The 27,970-nt window shown below is 48.6% G+C and overlaps 1 protein-coding gene across 1 annotated transcript; it reads left to right on the top strand.

Moving 5' to 3' along the window:
* The first annotated feature begins 305 nt into the window (after nucleotides 1-305).
* Nucleotides 306-27,970, top strand: GPR143 (G protein-coupled receptor 143). The gene is made up of 8 exons (XM_012782454.3): nucleotides 306-570; nucleotides 5,001-5,110; nucleotides 5,654-5,748; nucleotides 18,565-18,657; nucleotides 20,988-21,097; nucleotides 23,778-23,886; nucleotides 25,688-25,805; nucleotides 27,557-27,970. The coding sequence occupies exons 1-8, from the start codon at nucleotides 321-323 to the stop codon at nucleotides 27,896-27,898; spliced, it is 1,227 nt and encodes a 408-aa protein (XP_012637908.2). The 5' UTR covers nucleotides 306-320; the 3' UTR covers nucleotides 27,899-27,970.

The following is a 27,970-nucleotide window of genomic DNA, read 5'->3' as shown; positions in this document are numbered from 1 at the left end:
TCCCCTCTCTGTGTCTCCTCTCCCCCTTCTCCTTCTCCCCCCTCCTCCTTCTCCTTCTCTCCCCCTCCTCCTTCTCCTTCTCTCCCCCTCCTCCTCTTCTCCCTCCTCTCCCCTCCTCCACCGCCCAGGCATCACCCTCGTGAGGCCTCGTGCCGTTAGCGGAGGGCACGGCCCCCACCGCGCCTGGCGCCTTTTCTGCGAGAACGGGGGTTGGGGCGGAGGGGAGAGCCAGGGCGCGTGATGCCCCCAGCCCGCCCAGCACATGACCCAGGCGGGCCGGTGGGGTCCTGGCACTCCGCGCCGCGTCCCCCAGCAGGGCCATGGCCTCCCCTCGCCTGGGGACCTTCTGCTGCCCCACGCGGGACGCGGCCACGCAGCTCGTGCTGAGCTTCCAGCCGCGGGCGTTCCACGCGCTGTGCCTGGGCAGCGGCGCGCTCCGCCTGGCGCTGGGCCTCCTGCAGCTGCTGCCCCGGCGCCGGCCCGCGGGTGCCGGCGCCCCCGCCACCTCCCCGCCAGCCTCGGTCCACATCCTGCGCGCCGCCGCCGTCTGCGATGTGCTCGGCTGCCTGGGTAAGGGCGCCGGCCCGCGGGCTGCGACCTGGCGGGTGTCGGGGAGGGCGCGCGGCCCGGGGGTTGAGAAGTGACGGGTGTCCCGGGAGGGCGCGTGCTGGAAGCTGGAGGCGGCTCTCTAGGGATCCGACCGACGACCAGGTGATTCTGCAAAGCAAGATGGTCGGTAAAATTCATGTCCAAGGGACGTTGAGTTTTTAAAGATAAGTTTATTGTGTTTGATATACTGAAACTTCAGACAGTGCAGTTAAGCAGACAGTGGGTTTTGGTTAGCTGCACCAAGGAGGGACTAACAGTTAACACTCTGTGTGTGTGTGTGTGTGTGTGTGTGTGTGTGTGTGTGTGTGTGCGCGCGCGCGCTCTTTTTTTGCACCGTACAGTCTTTCCAGAGTGTTTTTTAACCTGAAACCCTTCCTTGTCCAGGCCTTTTAGGTTTGGTTTGTACACCACATGCGTGCAAACTGCAGCCCCCAGGCCAAATCCTGCTGCCCCTCCTCTACAGGAGTTAAGAATAGTTTTAGATTTTAAGTTTTTTTGTTTTTTTTTTTTTGAGACAGGGTCTCAGTCTGTCGCCCTGGCTACAGTGCAGTGGTCTGATCATAGCTCACTGCAGCCTCAAGCTCCTGGGCTCAAGCGATCCTCCTGCCTCAGCCTCCCAGTAGCTGAGACTACAGGCACCCTCCCAACCCCTGCTAATTTTTCTATTTTTTGTGGAGCGGGCTTTCACTCTTGCTCAGTCTGGTGACCTCCTGACCTCAGGTGATCCTCTCACCTTGGCCTCCAAAAATGCTAGGGTTACAAGCATTTTAAGTCTTTTTAAAAATTAGAATAAGAAGTATATTTGGCCGGGCGAGGTGGCTCACGCCTGTAATCCTAGCACTCTGAGAGGCCGAGGCCGGCAGATTGCTCAAGGACAGGAGTTCAAAACCAGCCTGAGCAAGAGCGAGACCCGTCTCTACTAAAAATAGAAAGAAAATTAATTGGCCAACTAAAATATATAGAAAAAATTAGCCGGGCATGGTGGCACATGCCTGTAGGTCCAGCTACTTGGGAGGCTGAGGCAGGAGGATCGCTTGAGCCCAGGAGTTTGAGGTTGCTGTGAGCTAGGCTGACGCCATGGCACTCTAGCCCAGGCCACAGAGTGAGATTCTGTCTCAATAAAAAAGAAGGATATTTGCTGGCTTGGGACTGTACATGAACTTCAAATGTTAGTGACCATAAATAAAGTTTCAGGAGTCGAAGCTATGCCGTGCACATGCACTTACGCATTGTCTAGGGCTGCTTTTGCCCTAGGAGGGCAAACTGAACAGTGGATGGAGAAAGTATGTCCCACAAAGCCGAAAATATTTACTATCTGCCTCTTTATAGAACAAGTTTGCCAACATCTGCTTTAAACTATAGCATGACATTTTTTTCAGACCTCTAAGCTAGATTCTGCCATTTTGTTTAACTTTTCATTTTGGAAAATTTCCAACATACATAAATGTAGTCTATTATATATAAGCAAATATAATGAATTTCCATGTACCCCTCACCGAGCTTCACCCACACCCCTCATCACCCTCCTCACTGGATTAATTTGAAGCAAATCCCAGGCTTTGTATCATTTCGTCCATTTGGATCTCAGTGTAGAGCTCTCAAACATAAGAATTTTAAACATATATATCTCTAATATCATTATCACTTTAAAATAATTAAAACCAATTCCTTAATATTATCAGTGTATGTCCATTTGTCTCAAAAATATTATTTTACAGTTGGTTTGTTCAAATAAAGATCCAAATACTGTCCACCCTTTGCAATTGGCTGATAGGTGCTGACCATTTTGAAAATGTATTTTCCGGTAATGTTTGTCCTTGAAGCAAAGGCTGTTAAGTATATGGGTTTTTTTTGTTTTGTTTTTTTTTGAGACAGAGTCTCGCTTTGTTATCCAGGCTAGAGTGAGTGCCGTGGCGTCAGCCTAGCTCACAGCAACCTCAAACTCCTGGGCTCAAGCAATCCTCCTGCCTCAGCCTCCCAAGTAGCTGGGACTACAGGCATGCGCCACCATGCCCGGCTAATTTTTTCTCTATATATCAGTTGGCCAATTAATTTCTTTCTATTTTTAGTAGAGACGGGGTCTCGCTCTTGCTCAGGCTGGTTTTGAACTCCTGACCTTGAGCAATCCGCCCGCCTCGGCCTCCCAAGAGCTAGGATTACAGGCGTGAGCCACAGCGCCCGGCCTAAGTATATGTTAACTGCCCTTTGTACCCCACCTTGAGCAGGTGTCTGGGCACAGTTGGCTGTGTGTCCCAGGAGCCAGTCCTGTCCTATGTGCAGAGTGCCAAAGATTTGACTGGAGACACTCAAGAACTTTGAGTCCAAATAATTCTGTGCAACCTCAGGTTGCTTTCTCAGGCTTGAGGAACGAGATGAGGAAGCAACATTCCCTTTCCATTAGGGATAAAATGATTCTGGCACAGCACAAGTCAATCAAAATTGGTTTTTTTCCTAGTTCCACTAAATCACTTTGGAAAAGCGTCTTCATAGTAATTTAGTTTCTGTAACTTGAATGTATGGAAATAAAGATGTACCTAAACATCTTTTCATGGTTAGTGAATAATACTTGCATATCCTTTAGCCTTAGAACGGAAGCGATGACGTCGTGGGCAAACGGGCAGAAGTGGAAGTCAGGGAGTGCTGCGTGGTCGGGACCCCTTACTGAAAAATAAGAAATTTGAATTGGTACTGCATCGGGCTTTTCTTAAGCTCAAAGGAGTGGTATATGCTGAAAATTTTAAGGCACTTTACAGAAGAAAGGAATTATTTTATTAGCAGTGGCTTGATAATGAGAAGATCTATCTTAAGCTTTTCAGTGTCCACGGTTGTCCTTTAGTGGTATATTACATAGTGTGTGTTCAGGAGTGTAGTAAATACTCTGTGTTTAGTAGGGTATTACGTACTATATTATTAGTAGTGTATTCCATAATGGATTCAGTAGTGAATTCCATAGTGTCTGTTTAGTAGTATGTTACTCAATATGTGTTCAGTAGTGTATTGCATAGTTTATGTTTAATAGTGTATCACATAGCATGTGTTTGGTACTGTATTCCATAGTGTGTGTTTGGTAGTGTATTGCAGTGTATTCCATAGTGTTTGGTAGTGTGTTACATAGTACATATTCAGTAGTGTATTGCACAGTGTGTGTTTAGTAGTGTATTGCATGGTGTGTGTTCAATAGTGTATTGCATAGTGCGTGTCAAGTAGTATGTTACATGTACACTAGTATACACTAATACATAGCGTGTAGCTTTGTATTGCTTCCAGTTTTCCTTTAGCAGTACGTTACAGAGTGCAAGTTTAAACAAAGGGTATTGCATTACCTAACAAAGTACCGTAATATATTCCATGCGTGTGTGTATTGTTTTGAGTGTTAGATGTTTGTGTCTACCGTAATAGCAAGGGGAACTCACAAATAATAAATGTTAGAAGCAAATTGTTGAGAGCTAATTTGTGAAAATCTTAAATGTATTTTTACAAAGAATGAGGGAACTATATATTAAAACTTCCGAATTGTGCTTTTTGAATGACTCTTTTTTATATGAGGAATAATTAACACGGACATTAAAAATGCAGCTGAGAAATAGATTGCTAGTCGCATAGTGGTTCTGTAATGCCGAGTAAACAAAGAAATTGGGGTGAGACTGTGGCTAACAGTGATTTAAGTTGAAATCAAAGTGCCCAGGTTTGCTTTGCTGCTGCTGTAGGAGTAACTTTCTGAGTAACTCAGTCTTCTTTTGTTCTTTCTCTGCACCCACCAATAGACATACTTTCTTTCTTTCTTTCCTCCTCCCTCCCTCTTTCTTTCTTTCTTCTGTTCTTTTTCCCTTCCTCCCTCCTTTTTTTCCTTCCTTCCTTTCTTTCTTACTTCATTCACTCCTCCTACCTCCTTACTATCTAGCTACTGTGTTTCCCCGAAAATAAGACCTACCCATAGAATAAGCCGTAGCAGGATTTCTAAGCATGTGTGCAATAGAAGCCCCACCCCAAAAATAAGCCCTAGTGATGGGCGTGGCTATGCAGCGCATCTGCACAACTCATGCATTTCGTCGCAGAGCCGGAAAGAAGACGAGCAGCCCTTCTCATCTGCCCCATCCTGACAGCTACTATCCCAGAGGTGACTGAAAGGTGCGGGCAGCCCCACCAACAAGGTCGGCTCCCCCTATCAGGTCCTGGCCATCCTGTGCGTGCTGCGAGCTGAGGCTTTGAGGGGAAAACAACACATCCCCTGAAAAATAAGCCCTAGGGTGTCTTCTTGAGGAAAAATAAATAGAAGACCCTGTCTTATTTTCGGGGAAACATGGTACCTATCAATCATTTTTACAAAGCAGCGAGTCAGCTTTAGATTTGAATTACGATCAGACACAAAGAACCATCTAATTCTCTCTCAGGTATTGTAATCCGCTCTACGGTGTGGTTGGCATGCCCAGATTTCGTCGAAAGCATCTCTGATGTGAACGGGACAGACATTTGGCCTGCTGCTTTCTGCGTGGGGAGCGCGGTAAGCCCACCCCCCTTGGTCCACCCTCCGCCCTACCTGGGCTCCAGGTGCGCTGTGGGCCTCAAACCGCAGCAGCACCAACCCAGGGCAGTCGGTGGGAAATGCAGCTTCTCAGGCCCTGCCCCAGACCTGGTGATCAGGAACGCAGTCAGCCACCTGGGTTTTAACAAACCTTCCGGGGGATGCTGCCGCACACTCAGGTGTTGTTCCCCCACCTCCACCCCTCAGCACCCACGTGCACCTTGCCTGAAATAGGGCCACAGTCAAAACCAGATGGCAAAAAAAAAAAGTTATCAATATATTGGATGTATTTTGCTTAATGAAATATATATTTAAATAGATTAGAATATGCAAACATATAAACAAATCATTAAATATATATTTTGCATGCACGCCCCCAGTGAGCCCTCATACCAGTTTAAACCGCAAATCTTAGACCCTCACCTGCTGAGCGTGCAGTGGGACCAGAAGGTGAAGTTCGTTAGTCAGGTCTGGCCGAGGAGACAAGACAAGCATACACACCCAGGCTCTTGTTGCTTACAGATGTGGATCCAGCTGCTGTACAGCGCCTGCTTCTGGTGGCTGTTTTGCTATGCGGTCGACGCCTACCTGGTGATCCGGAGATCCGCGGGGCTGAGGTATTCCCCGAGGAAAGAAGCAGGGGCTGCAGCCCGGTTCTATTATGAGGAGAGTTTGGAGCTATCACTGAGCAAAGCATTTTGCAGTAGGGCAGACACCGTCCATCAGACTCTGCCAGCTGGCCTCTCTGTCTAGAACCATCCGTTGAAGATCAATTTTTATAAGAGGCCAAAGGCAGTTTCAAACTACTATTTAAAAACCTTAAAAACAAGTAATTCACAATAAATTTGGGACTAGAGAAATTTGAGACTAAAATAGAATTGGCGTGAATGTAAACAAGTTTTCATTGTGTATGAAGGTTCAAGGAAAAATATTCTAAGTATGTATTGATAGTTCGTGCCAAGTCTGGGACCCAAGAGTGCTGGAGCGGGAGGGGGCTGCTCCCCTGCGTAAACGTGACAGTCCGTGTGGATAGTTGAGCGCAGTGCCTGGCCGTCGAGGCTCTCGATCTGTGTCAGCCGTTGCTGTAGCTGTATGTGCGCACGTGTTGAGGAAACAGCAACACAGAGAGCCTCACGGACAAAGAGAAGCTGGGCAGTGGCAGGACAGGCTCTAAGTCCAGGAAGCATTTGCCTCTCTGCCCCCCACCAAGGTCATGGTCCACTTGAATCAGGTCCCCTTTGGTTGGAGCCTTTGCTTTTTTTTTTTTAACAGCTTTACAAAGTTCACCTGTTTAAAAGTGTAAAATCTGGTGGTTTTTAGTATACTCACATAATTGTCCAACTATAACCATCATCCAGCGTTATGACATTTTAGTTATGCCCCCCAAATCTCGGCTGGTTATTACTTACCCTTATTTTCTCCTCCCCCTAGCCCCCGGCAGCCATGAATCTACTTTCTGTCTCTAGGGATTTACTTACTCTGGACATTTCGTATCAGTGGAATCATACAATACATGACCCTATGTGCTTGGCTTTTTAAACTCGGCGTACATAACATTTTCAAGGTTTGCCCATGTTGCAGCATGTGGCAGTACTCATTCCTGTTGTGGTCTGAGTGTTTGTGTCCCCTCAAAACTCATATGTTGAAATCGTAACCCCAAAGGTGATGGTATTAAGAAGTGGGGCCTTTTGGAAAGTGATTAGGTCATAAGTCGGATTAGTGCCCTTGTGAAACAAGCCCCAGAGAGCTCCCTTGCGCCTTTCACCATGTGAGGACACAGTGAGAAGGTGATGTCTATGAACCAGGAAGTGAGTCCTCACCAGACACCAAATTTGCTAGCGCCTTGATCTTGCACTTGCCATCCTCCAGAACTGTGAGAAATAAATTTCTTTTATTTATAAGATACCCAGTCTATAGTATTTTTTTTAAAGAGAGAGAGTCTTATTCTGCCACCCAGGCTGAAGTGCAGTGGCTCAGTGATGGCTCACTGCAGCTGCAGCCTTCAACTGCTGGGCTCAAGTGATCTTCCTGCCTCAGCCTCCTGAGTAGCTGAGACTATAGGCGCCAGCCACCGTGCCAGCCTAATTTTTTATTTTTTTGTAGAGATAGGGTCTCACCTTGTTGCCCAGGCTGGTTTCAAATTCCTGGCCTCAAGTGATCCTCCTACCTTGAACTCCCAAAGTGCTTGGATTGCAGGCATGCGCCACCACGCCCAGCATGTATTTTGTTGTGGCAGCCTGAATGGACTAAGACAATTCCTTTTCATTGTTGAATAATAATCCATTGTATGGATATACTATATTTTGTTTATCCATTTATCAGTCATTGGACATTTAGGATGTTTCCATTGTTTTGGCTATTAGGAATAATGCCACAATGAACGTTGTAATGTTTGTGTGGACATAGATCTCATCATATATTCCTGAGTATATACCTAGGTATGAAATTGCTGGGCCACATCATATCTCTAGCTGTAACCTTGTAAGAAACTGCTAAACTGCTTTCCAAAGTGGGGGCAACATTTTGTATTCTCACCAGCAATGTATGAGGGTTCCAACTGCTCCACATCCTCACCAACATTTGTTATTATCTGTTTGTTTTAATTGTAGCCAATTGTTTTAATTGTGTGAAGTGGTAACTCATTGTGCTTTTGATTTCACTGATGGCTAATGATGTTGAGCATCCTTTTGTATGCTTATTGGCCATTTGTATACTTCTTGGAGAAATCTCTGTTCAACTCCTTTGCCCATTGCTTAATTGGGATATTTGTCTTTTTATGATTGAGTTGTAGGAGTTCTTTATATAGTCTAGATACAAGTATCTTATATAGTTCACAAATATTTTATCCCATTCTGTGGGCTGTTTTTACACTTATTTGGTGGTATCTTTTGAAGCATAAAAGTGTCGTGGCCCATTTGCAGGACGGAGGATGAACATAGAACACACAAAAGACACACAGACACACACAAAGACAGTTACAAGACTGCCGCGCAGAACGCACCAGTCGTTTTATTTTTATACTCTAAAAATCAAAGTTAGTTCCTTGTACATGCCCACCCAGGCGTGGCAGCGATAGCCATAAATTCCAGAACATGTAGCCTAAGGACACAGATGTCTCCTGACTCAAGGTTTCCAGGCAGTTGCTCGAGGCGCCAGGCATATATCACATACTGAGATTAGCAAGGTTGGGCAAGGCCGCCACAGGGGGCATTTTTCGTCCCCAGTTCTCTTAGGCTGATTCCCTGAGGCTGTGCCTGGCTTAGGTCACTCCTCCCTTGAGGGGTCTTACCCATCATTGACTAACCAGCCATCTTATGGGATTAAGCAGCAATCAAAAGAACAATGTGTTTATTGTGTGGCCTCCAGGCCTCCACTTATCCTGGGGCTGGGCAGCTCTTGCCTCAATGCAGAAACTTAGGTCTATTGTTATGCCTCTAGGCAGCAACCGTGTTTGTCACAAGGGCCTTGTCCAGAACACATTACTTTCAAACACTCTGGGCAGAACACATACATTACTCACTAAATTTAATTCTTAAACTAGGAAAATATATGTCAGTCCCCTACATAAAAGTTTTTTATTTTGATGAAATCCAGTTTTTTCTGTTTCTTTCTTTGCTTTCTTATGCTTTTCCTTTCTTTTCTGTGAAATCATTGCCTAACCCAGGGTCACAAAGATTTATACCAGGGGTGGGCAACCTTTTCATGTTGGAAGGCCACATTAATTTAGCTATGATCAAATAAGGCCTCATTGAAGAAACTTCAATTAGATATACTTAAAAATGTACATTTTGTAAAAATCTAACTAGTATGTACTTAATAATTTCAAAAAATGAAAACTACTTGTTAATTTTAAAGTTAAGTAACCTTTTAATGACTTTGTTGTGTCTGCTTTTTGTTGGAAAGCATTTGAATATTTGGTTGCAGCATGGAGGTCTGCGGTTTCAACTGATCCTCTAGATGGGTGTCGGTCATTTGTGACCTTAGGGGCATCTTGATTTGGGTTAAGTAGGAGAATGTAGATTCACAGCAATAAGTAGTCGAAAAGCAAGAAAGCATTTTTCAGGCATGTTGTTGAACATGTGGGTGTTCTACTGCATTTTTCCATATGTCAATTGGATCTTTCTTAACATCAAACAATGACTTTAAAATCATCTACAGAGAGCTCAGTCAATTCCATCTGTAGTTTTTTAAGTGCCTTGATGATATCAGCTAGGTGAGGCTAAAATGCTAATTTGAGTGTGATGTCATGATTCTCAAAGTCAGTGAACCTTTCATTGTGTCCTCCAATTAATTGGTCTATAACAACTGCCTATTCTTCAAATGATTCCCATATATCATCTTGCTCATCAAGGACCTTTGCTAGGGTCCTTGATGGGGAAAATGTTCATCCAAACATTCCTTTTGAAGGAGTGTTTTGAAAAAAAAGTAGCTTGTTTTGAAATGCTTAGAATTTTTGCCACATATCATATATAGACTTAGTTTTACCTTGCAAAGAAATATTCAGGTTGTTTTGATTTGACATATTGTGCAGAAATGCTGCATTCCTATAGAAATCTTAATAATTCACACTGCTGATTCTCTTCTTCATAAAATTTAACTATCTATTTTCATAGAGATAAAATTTTGGCTAAAATGATAGTGATAGTCACATGATGCAGCAAATCCACACTGAATACTTCATCATTCAACTTTAGCATGTTACAAAACTGGCAATGCTGTGTTGCATTTGTGTGAATATATTTAACAATACTTGTAACTTGTTGCCAAGTGCCACTTAAAATAGTAGCTTTAGCAGAGAGATTTTGCTGGCGCAAGATACAATGAAAAGAAATGATAGCATCTGGATCTGTTAATAATTTTTTATCTGTGCAATAAACCCTTCATATTTTCTTGTCATGGAAGGTGCACCGTCTGTACATACACTCATTAAATTTACCAATTTCGCAACATTTATCTTGAAAGTTGTTGAAGATATCTATTCTCTGTGTTCTGTTTGCAAGAGTGCCCAAAGTGAGTAACTCTTTTTTTGAGACAGAGTCTCACTCTGTTGCCCTGGCTACAGTGCCATGGCATCAGCCTAGCTCACAGTAACCTCCAACTCCTGGGCTTAAGCGATCCTTCTGCCTGAGCCTCCCAAGTAGCTGGGACTGCAGGCATGCGCCATCATGCCTGGCTAATTTTTTCTATTTTTGGTAGAGATGGGGTTTCGCTCTTGCTCAGGCTGGTCTTGAACTCCTGAGCTCAAATGATCCTCGGCCTCCCAGAGTGCTAGGATTATAGGCGTGAGCCACCGCGCCCAACTGCAACTAACTCTTCATAGCAAAAAAAATCTTCTGTTATGACCCGAATGAAGTATAGAACCTGTGCTGAGTCAGTAGTATCAGTTGATTCATCCCAAGCAATTGAATAACACATATTTTTCTTTTGAAGTATTGCATGAAGTTATTCTGTTAAGTTGAAGGCTAATTCATGCTGCTAATGAGTTGTGGTTTTCCTTGAAAGAGGCAGTTGTTTGTATTTTGAAATGTTACCAGGGTCTAAGCATCCTACAACTTAGACAATGTATTCTTTCACAATTTCTACATCACTGAATGGCTTCCCTTTTTCCCCAAGTATCTAAGCTACTTTGTAAGTTGCTTCAGTGGCATTATTTCCAGGTCTTATTGCTGCTTGAAAGAATTGTCTTTGCTTTTGCTTTTAATCTTTTTATTTCTGCAATATAACCCTTTGAGCCTCTCCCTCTAATTTAAACTATTTGTGGTCCTTATGAGTGTTATAATGCTGATAGCATTGAATTTCTTTAATGTTCATACTGCAGTATCACAAAGCAGGCAAATCATCTTATCGTTAGCAGAAACAAGATAATATTGCAATTCCCAATCCTCATTGAAAAATTTGTTTTCTTCCTTCAGCCTTTTCTTGGTCTTCTTTGACATGATGGGCTGTTAAGCAGACAGAATTGAAAAATACTGTTGAGGTGTGCAACTATTCATAAATTCCACTTCAAACAGAAACACAGTGCACCATTGTCAAAAGCTGATAACAGACTGCTGTCCTTGACCCCCATAAACTCTCACCAACCAGCCTCCTGTGGTAGTGGTGTCGGTCAGGCGGGGAAGTCGGAACTAAATCATGTGCATAGCAGCCGTCAGTTTAACCCTTATGGCTTACTAATGTTCTAATTTTGCCAGTTGATCTGGGAGGATTATTTTGTCAAAACTTATTTTATTCCTTCGTATTGTAAATACATTCATTTTAAAAATAAAAATATAAGAGATGAACAAAAAAGAATTAATAAAAATAAAAATATTTGTAAAATTTGGATTCAGTCAAAAGGCTGTACTTAAGGACCTAGAAGGCCACAAGTTCTCTACCCTTGATTTATACCTATGTTTTCTTATGTTTTGAATGCTTACATTTAGGTCTATTTAGGTCCATTTTGAATTAGTTTCTGTGTATAGATGAGGAAGGGGTCCGTCTTTACTCTTTTGCATGTGCGTACCCTGTTGTCCCAGCACCATTTGTTGAACAAATTCACTGTTAAAACCAATATCATCACGCCTGTAATCCTAGCACTCTGGGAGGCCAAGGCAGGCGGATTGCTCGAGGTCAGGAGTTCGAACCCAGCCTGAGCAAGAGCGAGACCCTGTCTCTACTATAAATAGAAAGAAATTAATTGGCCAACTAATACATATAGAAAAAATTAGCCGGGCATGGTGGCACATGCCTGTAGTCCCAGTTACTTAGGAGGCTGAGGCAGAAGGATTGCTTGAGCCCAGGAGTTTGAGGTTGCTGTGAGCGAGGCTGACGCCACAGCACTCACTCCAGCCTGGGCAACAAAGCGAGACTCTGTCTCGAAAACAAACAAACAAACAAACAAAAAAATCAATATCAATAAACAAGTAGAGATCATATGCAGGTTATAGAATATATTGGGCAATCTTAGTAGATCCCTGCTCTAAAATTATTGACATTCTTTATGTTTATCACGTCACCATTAACTTTGGTCTCTTTGGCCTGTAGTTTAGTGTTTACTTCATTTTTTTGTTCTTGTTCCTTCCACCTTTTTTTTTTTCTTTTGAGACAGAGTCTCGCTTTGTTGCCCAGACTAGAGTGAGTGCCGTGGCATCAGCCTAGCTCACAGCAACCTCAAACTCCTGGGCTCAAGCAATCCTCCTGCCTCAGCCTCCTGAGTAGCTGGGACTACAGGCATGCACTGCCATGCCCAGCTAATTTTTTCTATACATATTAGTTGGCCAATTAATTCCTTTCTATTTATAGTAGAGACGGGGTCTCGCTCTTGCTCAGGCTGGTTTTGAACTCCTGACCTCGAGCAGTCCGCCCGCCTCGGCCTCCTAGAGTGCTAGGATTACAGGTGTGAGCCACCTCGCCCGGCCCCTTCCACCTTTTTCCTGCAGCTCCCAAACTCTTATACATGAGTACAGAACCTGGGTATGCCTGGTCATGAAAATTCTCTAGGGAAGATAGTCAAGGCCAAAGCCAGCCAACCAGGCGTGTCAGTGAGGATTAGTTTTGGCTACATAAAATATATGTAATAATAGTGACTTGCAGAAGATAGGAGTTTCTCTTTCATGCTAAAGGAGTCCAGAGATAGACAATCCAGGACTCTAATGATGGACGTCAGGTATGCAGGTTACTTCTGTCTTCCTGCTTCACCATCCTATGGTGTGACTTCCATTGGCAAGATGTCATGGCCCAGTATAGCTGCTGCTGCTCCAGCCATCAGACCTGCTCATTCCAGGCAACAGGAAGGAGGAAGAGAGCAAGGCAAAAGTGGCCTGTTTTCCCCTGAGCCCGTCTTAAACAGTGTCCCTGGGAGTTTTGCATAATGCCACCTATATATTATTGGCCAGAACTTAGCTTCATGCTACACTTAGTTGCTAGAGGAGGTAGACAATATAGTCTGTGAGCTGCAGCTCTGTGTGACATCCAGATAATGTTACTGAGGGAAAAAGAGAGAATGCCTTTGGGTAGGCAATGAGCAGCCTTCTCCCTTAAGAAGGCCTTGGCCCTAAAGCCTGCACCATCAGTGTGTGCACCCCTCAATCAGTGTTGGAGGGATCAGAGCTCTAACACAACTGGAGGTCTCACAGATGGCCTGTTACGGAGAGAAGAGGGACCGCAGACTGCCACAGGGAAGCTGGGAGAAGAGTATTGCCCCTGCAGTCACAGGAGGGTGTATAATACCACTTCATCCTCACCTATAGTGGGAGGTGGGGTGGGCAGCGGTGGATGGGGTCCGACGGGGCAGTCTGAGAACTGTGTGGACCCAGAGGACAGGCGGAGCTCTAGAAGCTGGGACAGGCAGTCACGAAGCCTTCCTCATCCCCAGGAGACTGTTTGGGAATTCATTTTGGAGCTCAGCGTCCAGAAGGCAGGACGCTGCGGGTGCTGGAGTCCAGAGGATGCTGGGCAGAGTGTGGCCGCGGGGACCCCCATCATGCAAAAAGGGAACGTCTGAGGACATGAAGCATCCAGACACCTCCCAAGCACAAGAACAAGGGCGGGTTTCCAGGACCAGGACGACGGTCTCTGGGGAGTGAAGTGGGCTCTCCCGGCAAAGAGGAACAGGCACAGGAAAGAGAGAGAGGACAGGTGCTCAGCTGCCATGGAGACCAGGCCCCAGCTCCTAGCTGGCACAGGTCCCACTTCCTGGAGGCTGCGTGTGAGGTCTCAAGGGGACACCACTGATGGTCTGAACCAGGGCTGAGAGTGTGGGTTCAAAAGCCTTGTAGCTCCTCTTTTAAGAGGCAGCTTGTTTCCCGAGCCGTGGGTGGAGCTGAATCTGCAGGTGGCCATTAAGAGATGGCAGCTGGAGGGTGGGGACGGGGGTGTCCTGACCAATCCCAGGGCAGAGGGCCAGGCGTTGCAGGTACGGGTGGATTAAGCTCCACATTCCTTTCTAGAGCCTCTCAGTGCTGAGATATTTTCTTTGGCACAGGAATATTTTTTTTTTAAATCCGAATCCTAAGAAATGTCATGAAGACAGATTTAAAGTTAAAATTTAAATGACTACTCTGGTCCCAGGTGTGGGATATACAGGCTATAAACAGTACCAGAAGGCACTTGGGATCCTGGAACAGGCTTGGGAATCGAAGGCACTGCTTGCTCTGTGAAAATGGCAGTGTGAGAGGAAAGAGGGCCTGGGGGGGCAGGGGGTGGGGGGACCTTCGGGTGCCTGGACGTGGAAACCGCCCGGCGTTTGCACAGAGTGGGAGCGATGCTGCACTCTCCAACAGGCCAGTGCCTTTCGGAGGCCACTGCCTAGGTTATCTGGGTCTCCCACAAAGCCACTGGTCCTGGGCAAGACCCTGCGTGGCTGAGACCTCCCCACCCGCCCACTCCCAGCCCAGCCCGGCCAGGAAGGGAAGGGCCGCTCGGGGAACTGGTTACAATGTGGGAGGAAAGTATGTTGGAGCCGCTCCTTAGGAGATAGAGCTGGCCACAAAATGTTTATTCTCCTCCCAAGCTCACTCCGCGTGTGCCATTGTTTCTTTTCCGGCATGTGCCACTGTTTCTCTTCCCCTGTGTGCCTCTGTTTCTCTTCCCCTGTGTGCCTCTGTTTCTCTTCCCCCATGTGCCTCTGTTTCTCTTCCCACATGTGCCACTGTTTCTCTTCCCACATGTGCCTCTGTTTCTCTTCCCCCATGTGCCTCTGTTTCTCTTCCCCCATGTGCCTCTGTTTCTCTTCCCACATGTGCCACTGTTTCTCTTCCCACATGTGCCTCTGTTTCTCTTCCCCCATGTGCCACTGTTTCTCTTCCCACATGTGCCACTGTTTCTCTTCTCTCTCCCTGTAGAAAGGCGTCCTTTCTCACTTGCAGCCCTGACAGGCCCCTTGGTCCCCGCGGCTGAGCTTTGCAGTTAAGGTCCCAGTGGGATGGGGGTTGTGCTGTGTGCCAGGAGCCTGGTGGGGGGGTGAGGGATGTGGGGCCCAGGAGGCAGGGAGCGCTGGCCTGGCCGGCCTGTCCGACAGACAGACAGACAGACAGCTCCGCAGGGATGTGCTTCTGTCTCCTCCTGGCGCAGCTGGAAGGCCCAAGGCTCACGCGCTGGGGGAGCGGGCAGGCTGCGGGGGACTAGAGATGAGTGACAGGGCTGGTCCAGGAACACTCCTGTGCGGGACTGGGGAGGCAGGAAGGCAAGGAAGGAAAGCCGCCTCCTTGGGGACCATCCGGGTCCCTCTGGGTTCTGGAGAGGCCCCTGCCCATGAGGGCTGAGCACTCAGATGGGTGCGCCAGGGCATTCGGTCTGGAGAGGAATTCCAGAAGGGACGGGCTGGGAGCTCCTTGCTTGTGGGGCAAGCCCGGTGCTGGGAGGCCTCAGACAGCCCGGGGGCCCCCAGCTGGGTCAGGTTCACATCCTCCTGGTGGGACACCCCGGGTTCAGGGCAAGGTTTGGTGCAGACCCCTCTGGATCCATTTTGATGCCCGAGAAGCAGGCGGTACAGAGAAAGTAGATAAAACCTAGAATTCCCTCTTTTCCTCCCTTCTGTCATGTTTCCAGAAACCCTGGCGTCACAGTCATTGCCTGATTTCTTCCCAAATCTACCCCCAACAACCACCACCTTTTTTTACTCAGTTTTTTTCCCCCCAGATTCTGTTGTGTTTTTTTCAAGCTTTAAGATTTACCTTACTGCAATATTTTCTTGAAAAAATGAAGAGTCCGTAAGGTTTTGCAGCGGTGGCGAAAAGGGGGGGGGGTGGAAAACCACGTGGCTTTATTTAGTACTCCTGGACGAGGTTCTGGGGCCCCAGGAGAGGGGGGGGGGCAGAAGTTGCCTCCATTTGAAGTGGCTGCCGCCTTTTATACCGTTTGGGCCAGGTTAGGGATTTTTGGCGGGAAGAGCTGGGGTGACCTTTGGTGGTCATTGAGAAATAGGAGGGGCTGGTAGTATTTGCGGAATCCAGGAGCCAAAACGTTCTCATCCGGATGGACATCTGGGTGTGGTTCCTCTCAGGGGGCCTGGCAGTTTTGTCCTTGGAGAGTCTGGTCTCGTGAGCCTTTTCTTTTTTGATCTAGGTAGAGGAGGAGGCCTGCCACCAGCCTTACAGAGTCCACCAGTGGATTCTCATTGTACTTAGACTGAAACTGACGCTGTCCTGTGGCCCACAGAGTTCTGGGCCCTGGGCCTCACCGCACCACCCTCCTGCCTGCCCTTCCTCCTCCCACCTCCCTGCTCCGCCACTCTGGGCTCCCACCTGCCACAAGCAGCTGGCTTTCCTTAACTCGGGGCCTCTTCTTCCATCTCCGAAGCCAGCAGTGGTGGGTCACGTCCTTCCCAAACTCTCACCTCCCACGTCCTCACAGAGATTCCCTGCTCTGGTGGATTCTGGCAATTGGTTAGGGCCCACCCCGTTAATCCGGGGTGATCTCCCTGTCTCAGAAATCCTTAACTTAATCACACCCGCAAAGTCTCTTTTGTCATATGAGAGGACATAGTCACATAAGTTCTGGAGGTTAGGACAGGGACATCCTTGTGAGGCCTTATTGGGTCTATCACGAGTGTTTGGCCACTTTAGTTGACAAACATAATCTCATGTCTCAGATTAATCACAGCTGTGAAGTTGATTTCATGTAAATTCTTTTCCCCAGCCAGGCCCTCCCCTCCCCCCAGCAATGGGAGGGATGGGGACATTACTCTGCTTCTTGTTTGTCACCTTCTCCAGGTGGTCATCCCCGAGGGCAGGGTCTTTGTTTTATTCTTAGTGTTTCCATTGCCTACCTCAGGCATGGTCTCTTGCTCAATAAACGTTCAGCCAATGAATGCTAACGGGGACACATGGCCCATATAGCTCTGTGCTCTGTTTTCACTTGAGATATAATTTGCAGGCCATCCTGCCTTGAAGGGCAACAGAAGTAGCAGAAAGTGGCAGGGCCCTGCTAGAGTGGCACAGGCCGGCCACAGAGGGCTTTATTGTGCCCATGGGTGGGAAGAGCACCCCAAGGGATGCTCTGAGAAGCGGGTCTGGCCGAGGCAGTGCTGCTAGTAATCAGCTAGATGTCTGGATTCAGGGTTGAGAGCTTTTTGCCTCAGGGCATCTTCCTGGGCTGAGGCTGGGTAGGTGTGGAGGGTGGGCAGGAGCACCGCGTGAGCACCTGGCCTATCACATGGTGTCCAGGCTGCTGTAACAGATACTGCAGACTGGGTGGCCAATACACAACAGGTGTGTAATGCTCTCAGCTCTGGAGGCTGGAAGTGCAAGATCCCGGCGTGGCAGGGGCTGTGTCTGGTGGGGACTCACTTCCTGGTTCACAGATGGCACCTTCTCGCTGTGTCCTCACGTGGTGGAGGGGGCGAGGGAGCTCTCTGGGGTCCCTTTATAGGGGCATTAATCCCATCCATGAGGCTCCACCCTCATGATGTCATCACCTCCCAAAGGCCCCGCCTCCTCACGCCATCACCTTGGGGTGAGGGTTTCAGCATGAATTTTAAGGGGCCACACACATTCAGATCATAGCATGTGAGAACTAGAAAATGCCATCAGAGGGTGCCATAGGCAGAATTTCCTATTCCACCGTTGGTGCAGACTGGGTCCTGTTTACATCAAATCTCAAAAGTTGCAGCCACTGTCACCAGGATGGCTATGATGAAAGTTGTGAAATAAGTGTGGCAAAGGTGTGGAGAGATGAGAACCCTTCTACGCTGCTGGTGGTGAAACGGCGCTGCCACTGTGGGAAACAGTTCGGCATTTCCTCGAAAAGTTAGACACAGAAATACCATCTGACCCAGCAGTTGCACTCCTGGGTGCGCAGCCCTGAGATTGGAAGCAGGAACTCAAGCAAGTACTTGTACGCGCGTGTTCACAGCAGCACCATTCACAGTGGCTCAGAGGTAGAAAGAACCCAACATCCATCGCTGGATGGATGGATGGATGGACAGAGTGCCGTCTGTCCGCACCACAGAATGGATTCAGTCATAAAAAGGAATGAAGCTCTGACACCTGCTACCACGTGGGTGAACCTCGAAAACATCATGCGCGTGGAAAGAAGCCAGGCACAAAAGGCCACGTAGCATTTGCTTCCATTTGTGTGACATGTGCATGGAGACGGAAAGTGGGTCAGTGGTTGCGGGGGCTGTGGTGGGGGAGGGCAGGGAGGGCTCAGTGGGGACCGGGCCTCCTTTGGGATGACGAAAACATTTTGGAACTAGACAGTGGCGATGGCTGTACAGCACTGTGCGTCTACTAAAGGCCACTGAATTGTTCCCTTTCAAATGGGTGATTTTATGTTATGTGAATTTCACCTGAATTAAAAAATTAAAAATCCTCAGCAGCAACACAAGGAAACGTTGCGGCGGGTTTTGCTCTGTGTGCGTGGTCCTGACCTTTCCGGAGCTGCTGGTCTGGCAGCTCCAAGGCGGGACCGCTGGGCGCCCCTGAGCCGCGGCCGCCGTTGTGCTTGTGTCCTAGCACCGTGCTGCTGTACCACATCATGGCGTGGGGCCTGGCCACCCTGCTGTGCGTGGAGGGAGCCGCCATGCTGTACTACCCCTCCGTGTCCAGGTAGGCCGGACTCCCCGGGCCCCCGGGGCGGGGGCAATCCCTGGCCTGTGCTGTGCTCTCCGACAGGGGCCCTGACACACAGAGTCCGGCCATTGTCTTGGGGCCACCGGGTGTGGCGCTCACAGCCAGGACCCGGAGGGCTCGCTGCAGTCCCTTGCACCGTGTGGCCGTGTCCCCGCCTCTGCCCCTCCTGACTGTGTGCCCAGGCGCCTGTGCGCACGTGTGCAAGGCTTTGCTGTAACCCTCCGCGTCAGTCTGTGTCCGAGTTTTAGGTGTGCCCGCGTGTTGGTGCGGCTTCCTCACGCCCTCTCTTTAATCTGTATTCTCCACGCCTCCTCTGCGGGAGCAGGTGAGTTTGACACTCTGACTCGGGAGGATGCGGGACAGGGGACAGGAGCCCTGGGGAGAGCGCGTCCTGTGCCTCCGCTCCCTGCACGTCCTCACTTCTCTTCCTCCTGCATGCTCGGCTGTGCCCAACGCAGGGACAGGCAGGCGTGGCTGCCGAAACGGCTTCTTCACGTTTGGATTCCTGTCCGTGCAATCCTGGGCTGCGAAGCCTCCCCGCAAGGCTACGCACTCTAACTTCCAGGGTAAACCTGGAACACAGGTGGACAGTGTCGCTTTGTCTGCGATTCTAGGGCTGTGTAGACCAGGGACCAGCACAGCACAGCCCCCAGGACTAACTCGGCTCCGCCTGTTTCTGTACAGAGAGTTTCATTGGAATGCAGCTGCACGCATTTGTCTATGTCCCCTGGCTGCTTTTGCACGACAACATCACAGCCGAGTAGCGGCAACAGACACCACCGTGTGGCCCGGGAAGCTGAAAATATTTACCAACTGTCCCCTTACAGAGAAAGTTTGCCGACCAATGGCATAGATCATTTCTACCCCTTTTTCAGCTTCTTGCAGCTACTCATTTAGATGTCTCCAAACCGGTGTTGTCTTGTCAACTGTGAACACAAACAGGGAGTTCTGTGTAACCCTTCCGGACACTCTGCTTTCCTGGGGGACCCTAACAGGGCAGACACAGTGTCACACTGGCTATAACAGAATGCACTTAATTGGAAAGGGGGTCTCTGTCCCTCACCCGTGGCACCTTGAAGACTCCTGGCAAAGTTGCCCGCGCGGCCACTGCGGCAGGGCTAGCGCGCAGCCCAGGGTGCTCCCGGGGTCTTCGGGAGCTGCTATTGTCAGCTCGGCTGTGCCCAACGCAGAGACTGGCAGGCGTGGCTGCCGATCATCGGCAGCCTCGATCATCGCTGCATCCTCACATCCCGTGACCCGGGGTTCTCGGCATTCTTGAGGCTCACAGCCTCACGCTCTTGTCATTCACCTTCTGTCTTTGTACTGGAGCCGCTTGTCTTCCTGTCTTGTTTCCCTTTCTCTCCCCAAGCCTGTCCGACGCATCTCAGCCTTCCCAGCTGAGGGGACAGCGCCCAGTAGAAGAAGGTGGCATCGCAAGGAGGCACAGTCATGCTTCCGAGGGCCAGAGGAGATGCCTACTGCATTTTTCCTGCCTGATTCTTTTCCATTTTCTGCCTTGCCCCCCCTTCTGGGCCGACCACTCCATGGATATCAAAACAAGAGTGCTTTCACCCGCTTTTGCCACCCCACCTCTGTGGCCACGAAGCTGCTTGGTCGTCTGCTTTGCTGCCTCCCTCTCTCGGAGCCGTCCTCTCTCCTGTGGCCCGCAATTGTCCCATCCTCTGCACGGCCTGTCTGCTCTCCCACACTGTGCGCTTCTTAGCCTACCACAGCGACACGCGTGCGTAGGGCTCCCACCACGTCCTGTGGTGGCCAGTGAGTCACGGACCCTTCCATAGAAATCCTCGTCCTTTGCCCTGATGCGAACCTCTGAGCCGATTGTCCCCTTAACCATGGGACAGCGAGCGCCCTCGGAGAGGTGCAGCTGGCATATTTTGAGCTGCCCAAGGAGAGGGGCCAGGTCTCATTCACGCTATTGCCAAGCCACGCAGGAAGTGCCCCAGCCCTAACCAGTTAACGAGGGCCTCCATCTCTACCGGAACTCTGGAATCCACCAGCCCAGAGTGTCTTTTCCGCTCCTATCTTTTCCCAGCGGTGACTTGAGAGGCTGCCGTGGCGGGACGCCTTCGAGGGCCTCTCACGTATGAGGCAGAAACGTGACCCACCTGCCTGACCCTCCTGCAATGTATGGCCTGTTCCAGACACGAGAAATGAGTCGGGTTTCCTCTGGGCAGAGTCAGAAGCAGACATGTCCCTCTTCTCTGGGCTTCCAGATGAGCAGCTGCATGTCAGCCACAGCCTTGCCTCTGAGAAGAACGACAGAATGACGCGTTTTCCTCCCTCAGGTGTGAGAGGGGCCTGGACCACGCCATCCCCCACTACGTCACCACGTACTTGCCGCTGCTGCTGGTGCTCGTGGCCAACCCCATCCTGTTCCAAAAGACGGTGGCCGCAGGTAAATGACAGGGCCGTCCTCGGCGTGCACGGCCACTGGGTACGGCCCCGTGCCTCCGGCTCAGATAGTGACAAATGGTGTCCTTCCGGAATTAGCCAGGACAGTTGACCTCATTCATCACCCTCCAGAGACATGGAACACAGCTGGGGAGAGCAGCAGGTTCCATAAAGGGACATGAGCAAGGCTTTGCTGACATTGCTCCCGGCCAGGACGAGTGGACTTTTCCGTCCTGTGCCGGGCCCATCCCGGTCTGCCCCGCGAGTGTCGCTGGCCACCTGGGGCCAGGGTGCGCAGGGGCAGAAGGGGCGGGCCGCAGGGTGTGCAGTGAGGAGGCTCCCGTCACGGCCACACTCGCCCTCCGCCTTTTCTCAGAGGGGCAGGAGGCGGGACACGGAGCACAGGAAGTGAGTCGAAGGCAGAGCTTGGAACTGGGTAAGACGATGGCGATGTCATGTCGATGTCGCGAGCTGAGGAATGCCAGGGAGAGACCTCTGGGCTGGGGCTGGGCCCTGCAGTGCAGCCCCGGCCACCTCCTAAAGAAGCGTGGCCTGGAGTGACCTGCAGCCTGCCCGGCTGCCCAGGGTCCCCAGGGCAGAGCGGGAATGAGGAAGTTTGCCTCAACCGGAAGGCGCTTGGAGGGTCAGCTGTTGATCGTAGAACCTTTTAAAAACATGGTTTAAAGTACTCTGTCACTCGTAATAGGAAATGATTGCAGCTCTTTGAGCTAGACTTTTCATATCTACATTTAAATGTAGTATATTATTAATAAACATAGCATGTTTTTAACAAAATTGCATAAAAATAGTGATTCGAGTACACCAAACAAATGAAAATGACTTATAGAAAGAAGACTGAGGCCAGCATGGGGACTCACGCCGGGAAACTTAGCACTCTGGGAGGCCGAGGCGGGAAGATCGCTTGAGGTCAGGAGACCAGCCTGAGCAAGAGCAAGAGCCCTTCTCTACTAAAAATAGAAAAAATTAGCCAGGTGTGGTGGCATGTGCCTGCAGTCCCAGCTACTGGGGAGGCTGAGGCAGGAGGATCACTTGAGCCTAGGAGTTTGAGGTTGCTGTGAGCTAGGAAGATGCCATGGCACTCTAGCCCAGGTGATAGAGTGAAACTCTATCTCAAAAAAAAAAAAAAAAAAAAAAAAAAAGGAGAAGAAGACTGAAATAAATACACAAAGATGTTAACAGTGGTTGTCTCTGGATGGAGGGACCAGGACTTGTCAATACTTCTCTAAACCTTTTTTTAAATATTTTCTAAGTGTCTATAAGGAGAAATTTTAATTTTTTCAATATTTTAACGAGCGAATTCTTTTTTTTTGAGACAGAGTATCACTCTGTCACCCAGGCTACAGTGCAGTGGCATCATCACAGCTCACTGCAGCCTCAAACTTCTGGGCTCAAGCGATCCTCCTGCCTCAGTCTCCCGAGTAGCTGGGACTACAAGCACTCACCACCACACTAGGCTAATTTTTTTCTATTTTTTGTAGATATGGGGTTTCACTCTTGCTCAGGCTGATCTTGAACTCCTGAGCTCAAGCAATCCTCCTTCCTCAGCCTCTCAGGGTGCTGGGATTACACTTATGAGCCACTGCAGCTGGCCTGTGAATTATTTTTATAATAGACAAAACAAACCCTTAAAAACATAGTTGCTGGCCATGCACAGTGGCACTTTGGGAGGCTGAGGCAGGGGATCTCTTGAGGCCAGGAGTTGGAGACCAGCCTGGGCAACATAGTGATACCCCGTCTCTACAAAAAATAGACAAATCAGCGAGGTGTGGTGGTGCGCCCCTGTTGTCCCAGCTGCTTGGGAAGCTGAGGCTGTAGGATTACTTAAGCCCAGGAGTTTGAGGTAATAGTGAGCTATGATTGCACCACTACACTCTAGCTCTGGCGACAGAGCAAGACCTTGATGTATATAATTCCTGAACTAGAAAAATCCAAATAAAGTCAAAGTAATGTACCTCTGTTACTTTCTTAGTTGTGACAAAGCTCTCGTGGCTGTGTGCAGCGTTCACGTTGCGGGAAGCTGGGTAAGGGGACAGCTATACAGGAGCTCTCTGTGCTATCTTTGCCATTTTTATGTAGATCTAACATTATGTTAAAGTAAAAGTTTTTTTTTTTTTTTTTTTTTTTTTTTTTTTTTTTTTTTTTTTTTTTTTTTTTTTGAGACAGAGTCTCGCTTTGTTGCCCAGGCTAGAGTGAGTGCCGTGGCGTCAGCCTAGCTCACAGCAACCTCAAACTCCTGGGCTCGAGTGATCCTTCTGCCTCAGCCTCCCGGGTAGCTGGGACTACAGGCATGCGCCACCATGCCCGGCTAATTTTTTATATATATATCAGTTGGCCAATTAATTTCTTTCTATTTATAGTAGAGACGGGGTCTCGCTCTTGCTCAGGCTGGTTTTGAACTCCTGACCTTGAGCAATCCGCCCGCCTCGGCCTCCCAAGAGCTAGGATTACAGGCGTGAGCCACAGCGCCCGGCCTAAAGTAAAAGTTTTGAAAGCAAATATCCTTAGAGTGTGTGAGGGCGCCACTGGGCGCTGGGGGGCGTGTCAGAGCCCCAGGTCCCGGCTGTGCCCTGGGCTCCCGTGTGCAGTGCTCTGCCTCGCTGGCCCTCTGTGCCTCGCAGTCTCCGGAACTTCAGGCAGGAAACAGTCCTCTCTGTTCTTTGCAGTAGCCTCTCTGCTGAAAGGAAGACAAGGCATTTACACCGAGAACGAGAGAAGGATGGGAGCCGTGATCAAGATCCGATTTTTCAAAATCATGCTGGTTTTGATGATCTGGTAACCTTTCTCCTACTTTAAAAAAAAAAATTTCCAGCATATTATGGGGGTACAAATGTTAAGGTTACATATATTGGCCTTGCCCCTTCTCCCCCCTTGAGTCAGAGCTTCAAGCGTGTCCATCCTTTAGTTTGGTGCGCATCGCACTCATTGTGTATGTGTATACCCATCCCCTCCCCCCCCACACCCGATAAATGTTATTCCTATGTGTCCACTTAGGTGTTGATCCATTAATACCAATTTGCTGGTGAGTACATGTGGTGCTTCTTTTTCCATTCTTGGGATACTTCACTTAATAGAATGGGTTCTAGCTCTAGCCAGGAAAATACAAGATGTGCTATATCACTGTTGTTTCTTATAGCTGAATAGTACTCCACGGTATACATATACCACATTTTATTAATCCACTCATGTATTGATGGGCACTTGGGCTGTTTCCACATCTTTGCAATTGTGAATTGGGCTGCTATAAACATTCGAGGCAGGTGTCTTTTTCATAGAGTGACTTTTGTTCTTTTCGGTAGATGCCCAGCAATGGGATTGCTGGATCAAATGGTAGATTCACTTGTATCGCTTTAAGGTATCTCCATATTGCTTTCCACAGAGGTTGAACTAGTTTGCAGTCCCACCAGCAGTGTAGGAGTGTTCCTGTCTCTCCACATCCATGCCAACATTTATTGTTTTGGGACTTGTTAATAAAGGCCATTCTCACTGGAGATAAGTGATATCTCCTACTTTTATATTGCCAGTGGGAGGGACGTGCACATGCCTTGCCTTTCGCCTTTGCGAGTGCAACGGCAAGTTGCAAGGGGAAGAGTCTTTGCGCAGGAAATCTGCGAGGCTGTGGGAGTGTCCTTTGAGGCCATGCATGGAGGACAGGGGGGCAAGTCCAACATTCAGGAATTTCTGGAAAAATATTCAAATCTACTCAAATTCTATACAAAGCCCTTAGAACACCAGCTCCTGGTTTGGTTTTGAAATGTCCCAACCGTGGGCACCTGGTTATCTCATCTCACTGCTGGGGTTAAGCAAAATAAAGTGCTTGGCCCTGCTTTTTACATTTACCCGTTTGCCCCATTCTTGACGCCAGAATCACATCTGTGATGACACATGGCTCAGTTAAGAGGCGCAGAGGACAGGCCGAGCAACTTTTCTGTCCTCAGTTTTCCCCACCGCTGGTGTCCTGCACAAATGCTTCAGGTGGATGCTTTGAAAGTTGACCGGTAACCAATGCAAAAAAGACTGGCATCCGAACATGCTGCACCGTGGTGAATCCATACTTTGCAGGACAGGGCAAGCCCTGTGGTGTTAATAATTCACCCGATATGCAGAGGTTCATTTGGAAACCCTCCAGGAGAGACGTAAATAAATAATCTCCCACTAAAAATACACTCAGCTCACCATTTCCAATTTCACTGACCCACCTAGAATAACATTGAAAAATTCCAACACAAAAATGTCAAGATAGGTTTGCTTTGGTTTCTTTCTGTCAAACCTTTAGGTACTTCTCAAACATAGAATGGATTCCGGGTTACGTGACACAGTGCCAGAACTGTCGCCCTGATGTGGTGTCGAGTGTTACCGTTGGAAGGATTTGCTGACCTCTGCTTTAGAGAGGAGTTATGTTTTTGAATTACTTTCTTGGCATGCTGGCTCCTTGTCGTTTTTGACTGCTAAAGTCAACTCTCCACCAAAGAGTTGGCACTTTCAGGCCAGGGTAGAGATTGTTCCCTGACCCCAGCATTAAAAAACAAATCTTATTGAACATTCTCTTTACCTGTGGCCATTTTCTTTCCAACAGTTGGTTGTCAAATATCATCAATGAGAGCCTTTTATTCTATCTTGAAATGCAAACGGACATCAATGGAGGCTCTTTGAAACCTGTTAGAAATGCAGCCAAGACCACGTGGTTTATTATGGTAGGTCAATCTAGATTTCAGATTTTTGCTTGTAAAAAAAAAAAAAGAAAAGAAGCAGAACCACTCAGAAGTACAACGTATTGTTATTTAAATACAGAATGAGCTGAACCGGTTCCTGGTCTGCCTGCATCTGGCCTTGGTGTGCCAGCTAGCTGCTTCATTCATTGTTGGGATCGTTATTCCATGGTACAACTCCGGTAAATCAGTTCAGCGCAGTGTCAAACCTTTCAGTCAATTGCGTAACGTCACAGCATTGATCTTGAAGGGATATTTCAGACCATGCAGAGATGAAGATATTCCTGGTAGCGTTATCCATAATTATAAAGCATTATAGGAAACTCACATTTCCAAAAAAGAAATAAAAGGGATGGTTAAGTCAATGTGGTCCTTCATCTTGATGGAATGTTCCCAGAGGTTAAAAATGATGATCACAAAATCTCTAGTATTAAGTGGAAAATGTAGGAATATACAATTATACCAACTACAACTACATAAAAACACACATAAGAAAAAATATTGGGCCGGGCGCGGTGGCTCACGCCTGTAATCCTAGCTCTCTGGGAGGCCGAGGCGGGTGGATGGGTGGATTGCTCGAGGTCGGGAGTTCGAAACCAGCCTGAGCAAGAGCGAGACCCCGTCTCTACTATAAATAGAAAGAAACTAATTGGCCAACTAATATATATAGAAAAAATTAGCCGGGCATGGTGGCTCATGCCTGTAGTCCCAGCTACTTGGGAGGCTGAGGCAGGAGGATCGCTTGAGCCCAGGAGTTTGAGGTTGCTGTGAGCTAGGCTGACGCCATGGCACTCACTCTAGCCTAGGCAACAAAGCAAGACTCTGTCTCAAAAAATAAAAAAATAAAAAAATAAAAAAAATAAAAATATTGGCTGGAAATACATGAAATGATGGCACAGTGGAAGCGCCCCGGGTAGACCCCCCCCCCCCCAGCGTTTTCATTATATTGCATGCATAGTGAGACATGCACGCACGAGTTCTGGGTGGAGAGGTGCTCTCTGTGCTACACAGAATCGATATTTATGGTGCTTCCAATTAGGGAAAATCTCATTCACAAGGACTTTCCGATAAGACCAGCCCTAGCCTCGGGTCCCTGCATTTCGGTCTGGAGCCTGGCCTGGCTCCTTTGGCTAACCGTATGTGTTCTTTTTGTTTTTGAGACAGAGTCTCACTTTGTTGCCCGGGCTAGAGTGAGTGCCATGGCGTCAGCCCAGCTCACAGCAACCTCAACCTCCTGGGCTCAAGGGATCCTCCTGCCTCAGCCTCCTGAGTAGCTGGGACTATAGGCATGCGCCACCATGCCTGGCTAATTTTTTGTTTCATTTTTAGTTGACTGGTTAATTTTTTCTATTTTTAGTAGAGACGGGGTCTCGCTCTTGCTCAGGCTGGTCTCGAACTCTTGAGCTCAAGCAATCCTCCCGCCTCAGCCTCCCAGAGTGCTAGGATTACAGGCGTGAGCCCCTGCGCCTGGCCCGTATGTGTTCTTACTACACACAAGTGCAGGGATGTTTCCCAGACTCATTTTCAGTCTCAAGAACTGTTATTAAGTCAAATTCTGCCTTGGCAGTGCAAGGGGGAAGGCCGCAGGACGCAGAGGCACTCTGGCCGAGGGGGGTGGGAGGTGGGGGGACTTCACTATCAAGTGCCTGTGTCCCAGCGGACTTTGTCGCTCTGACAGCGGAGTGCGCTGATGCCTGGTGTGCCACACTCACCGCCGTGTCTCCTTGTCCACGCAGGGGATGCTGAATCCAGCCCAGGGATTTCTCCTGTCGCTGGCCTTCTACGGCTGGGTAGGGTGCAGCCTGGAGTTTCAGTCTCCCAGGAAGGAGATCCAGTGGGAATCGCTGACCACCTCGGCTGCCGAGGGGGCTCACCCGGCTCCGAGGGGCTCCCACGAGCCCCACGAAACCCCCGATTCCAGAAAGGTGTCGAGACTCGGTGGGCAGACTTCTGACGAAGCCCTGAGCATGCTGTCTGAAGGTAACACCCACCCGCCAGGGCCCCACAGCTGCCCTTGCAAATCCTTTACCAAACAACAGGTGGCCCAGTGTGGAGGGGCGTCCTGGTGCGAACACTGAACTTTGGGGTGCGAATGGAAAGTTCTGGTTGCTGACAATGACTCCACTCTTACATTTTGCCATCTACCTCTC

Source organism: Microcebus murinus, chromosome X (assembly GCF_040939455.1).
Source record: "Microcebus murinus isolate Inina chromosome X, M.murinus_Inina_mat1.0, whole genome shotgun sequence".
Lineage (NCBI taxonomy): Eukaryota > Metazoa > Chordata > Mammalia > Primates > Cheirogaleidae > Microcebus > Microcebus murinus.
This window is presented reverse-complemented; position numbering and strand designations above follow the sequence as displayed.

Excerpts from the sequence above, each read along its gene's own strand:
- GPR143 (XM_012782454.3), top strand. The coding sequence starts at position 321 with ATGGCCTCCCCTCGCCTGGGGACCTTCTGCTGCCCCACGCGGGACGCG. Across the intron at positions 23,887-25,687 it reads ATGCTGGTTTTGATGATCTG|TTGGTTGTCAAATATCATCA; the intron begins GTAACCTTTCTC and ends TCTTTCCAACAG. Across the intron at positions 25,806-27,556 it reads AGACCACGTGGTTTATTATG|GGGATGCTGAATCCAGCCCA; the intron begins GTAGGTCAATCT and ends TTGTCCACGCAG.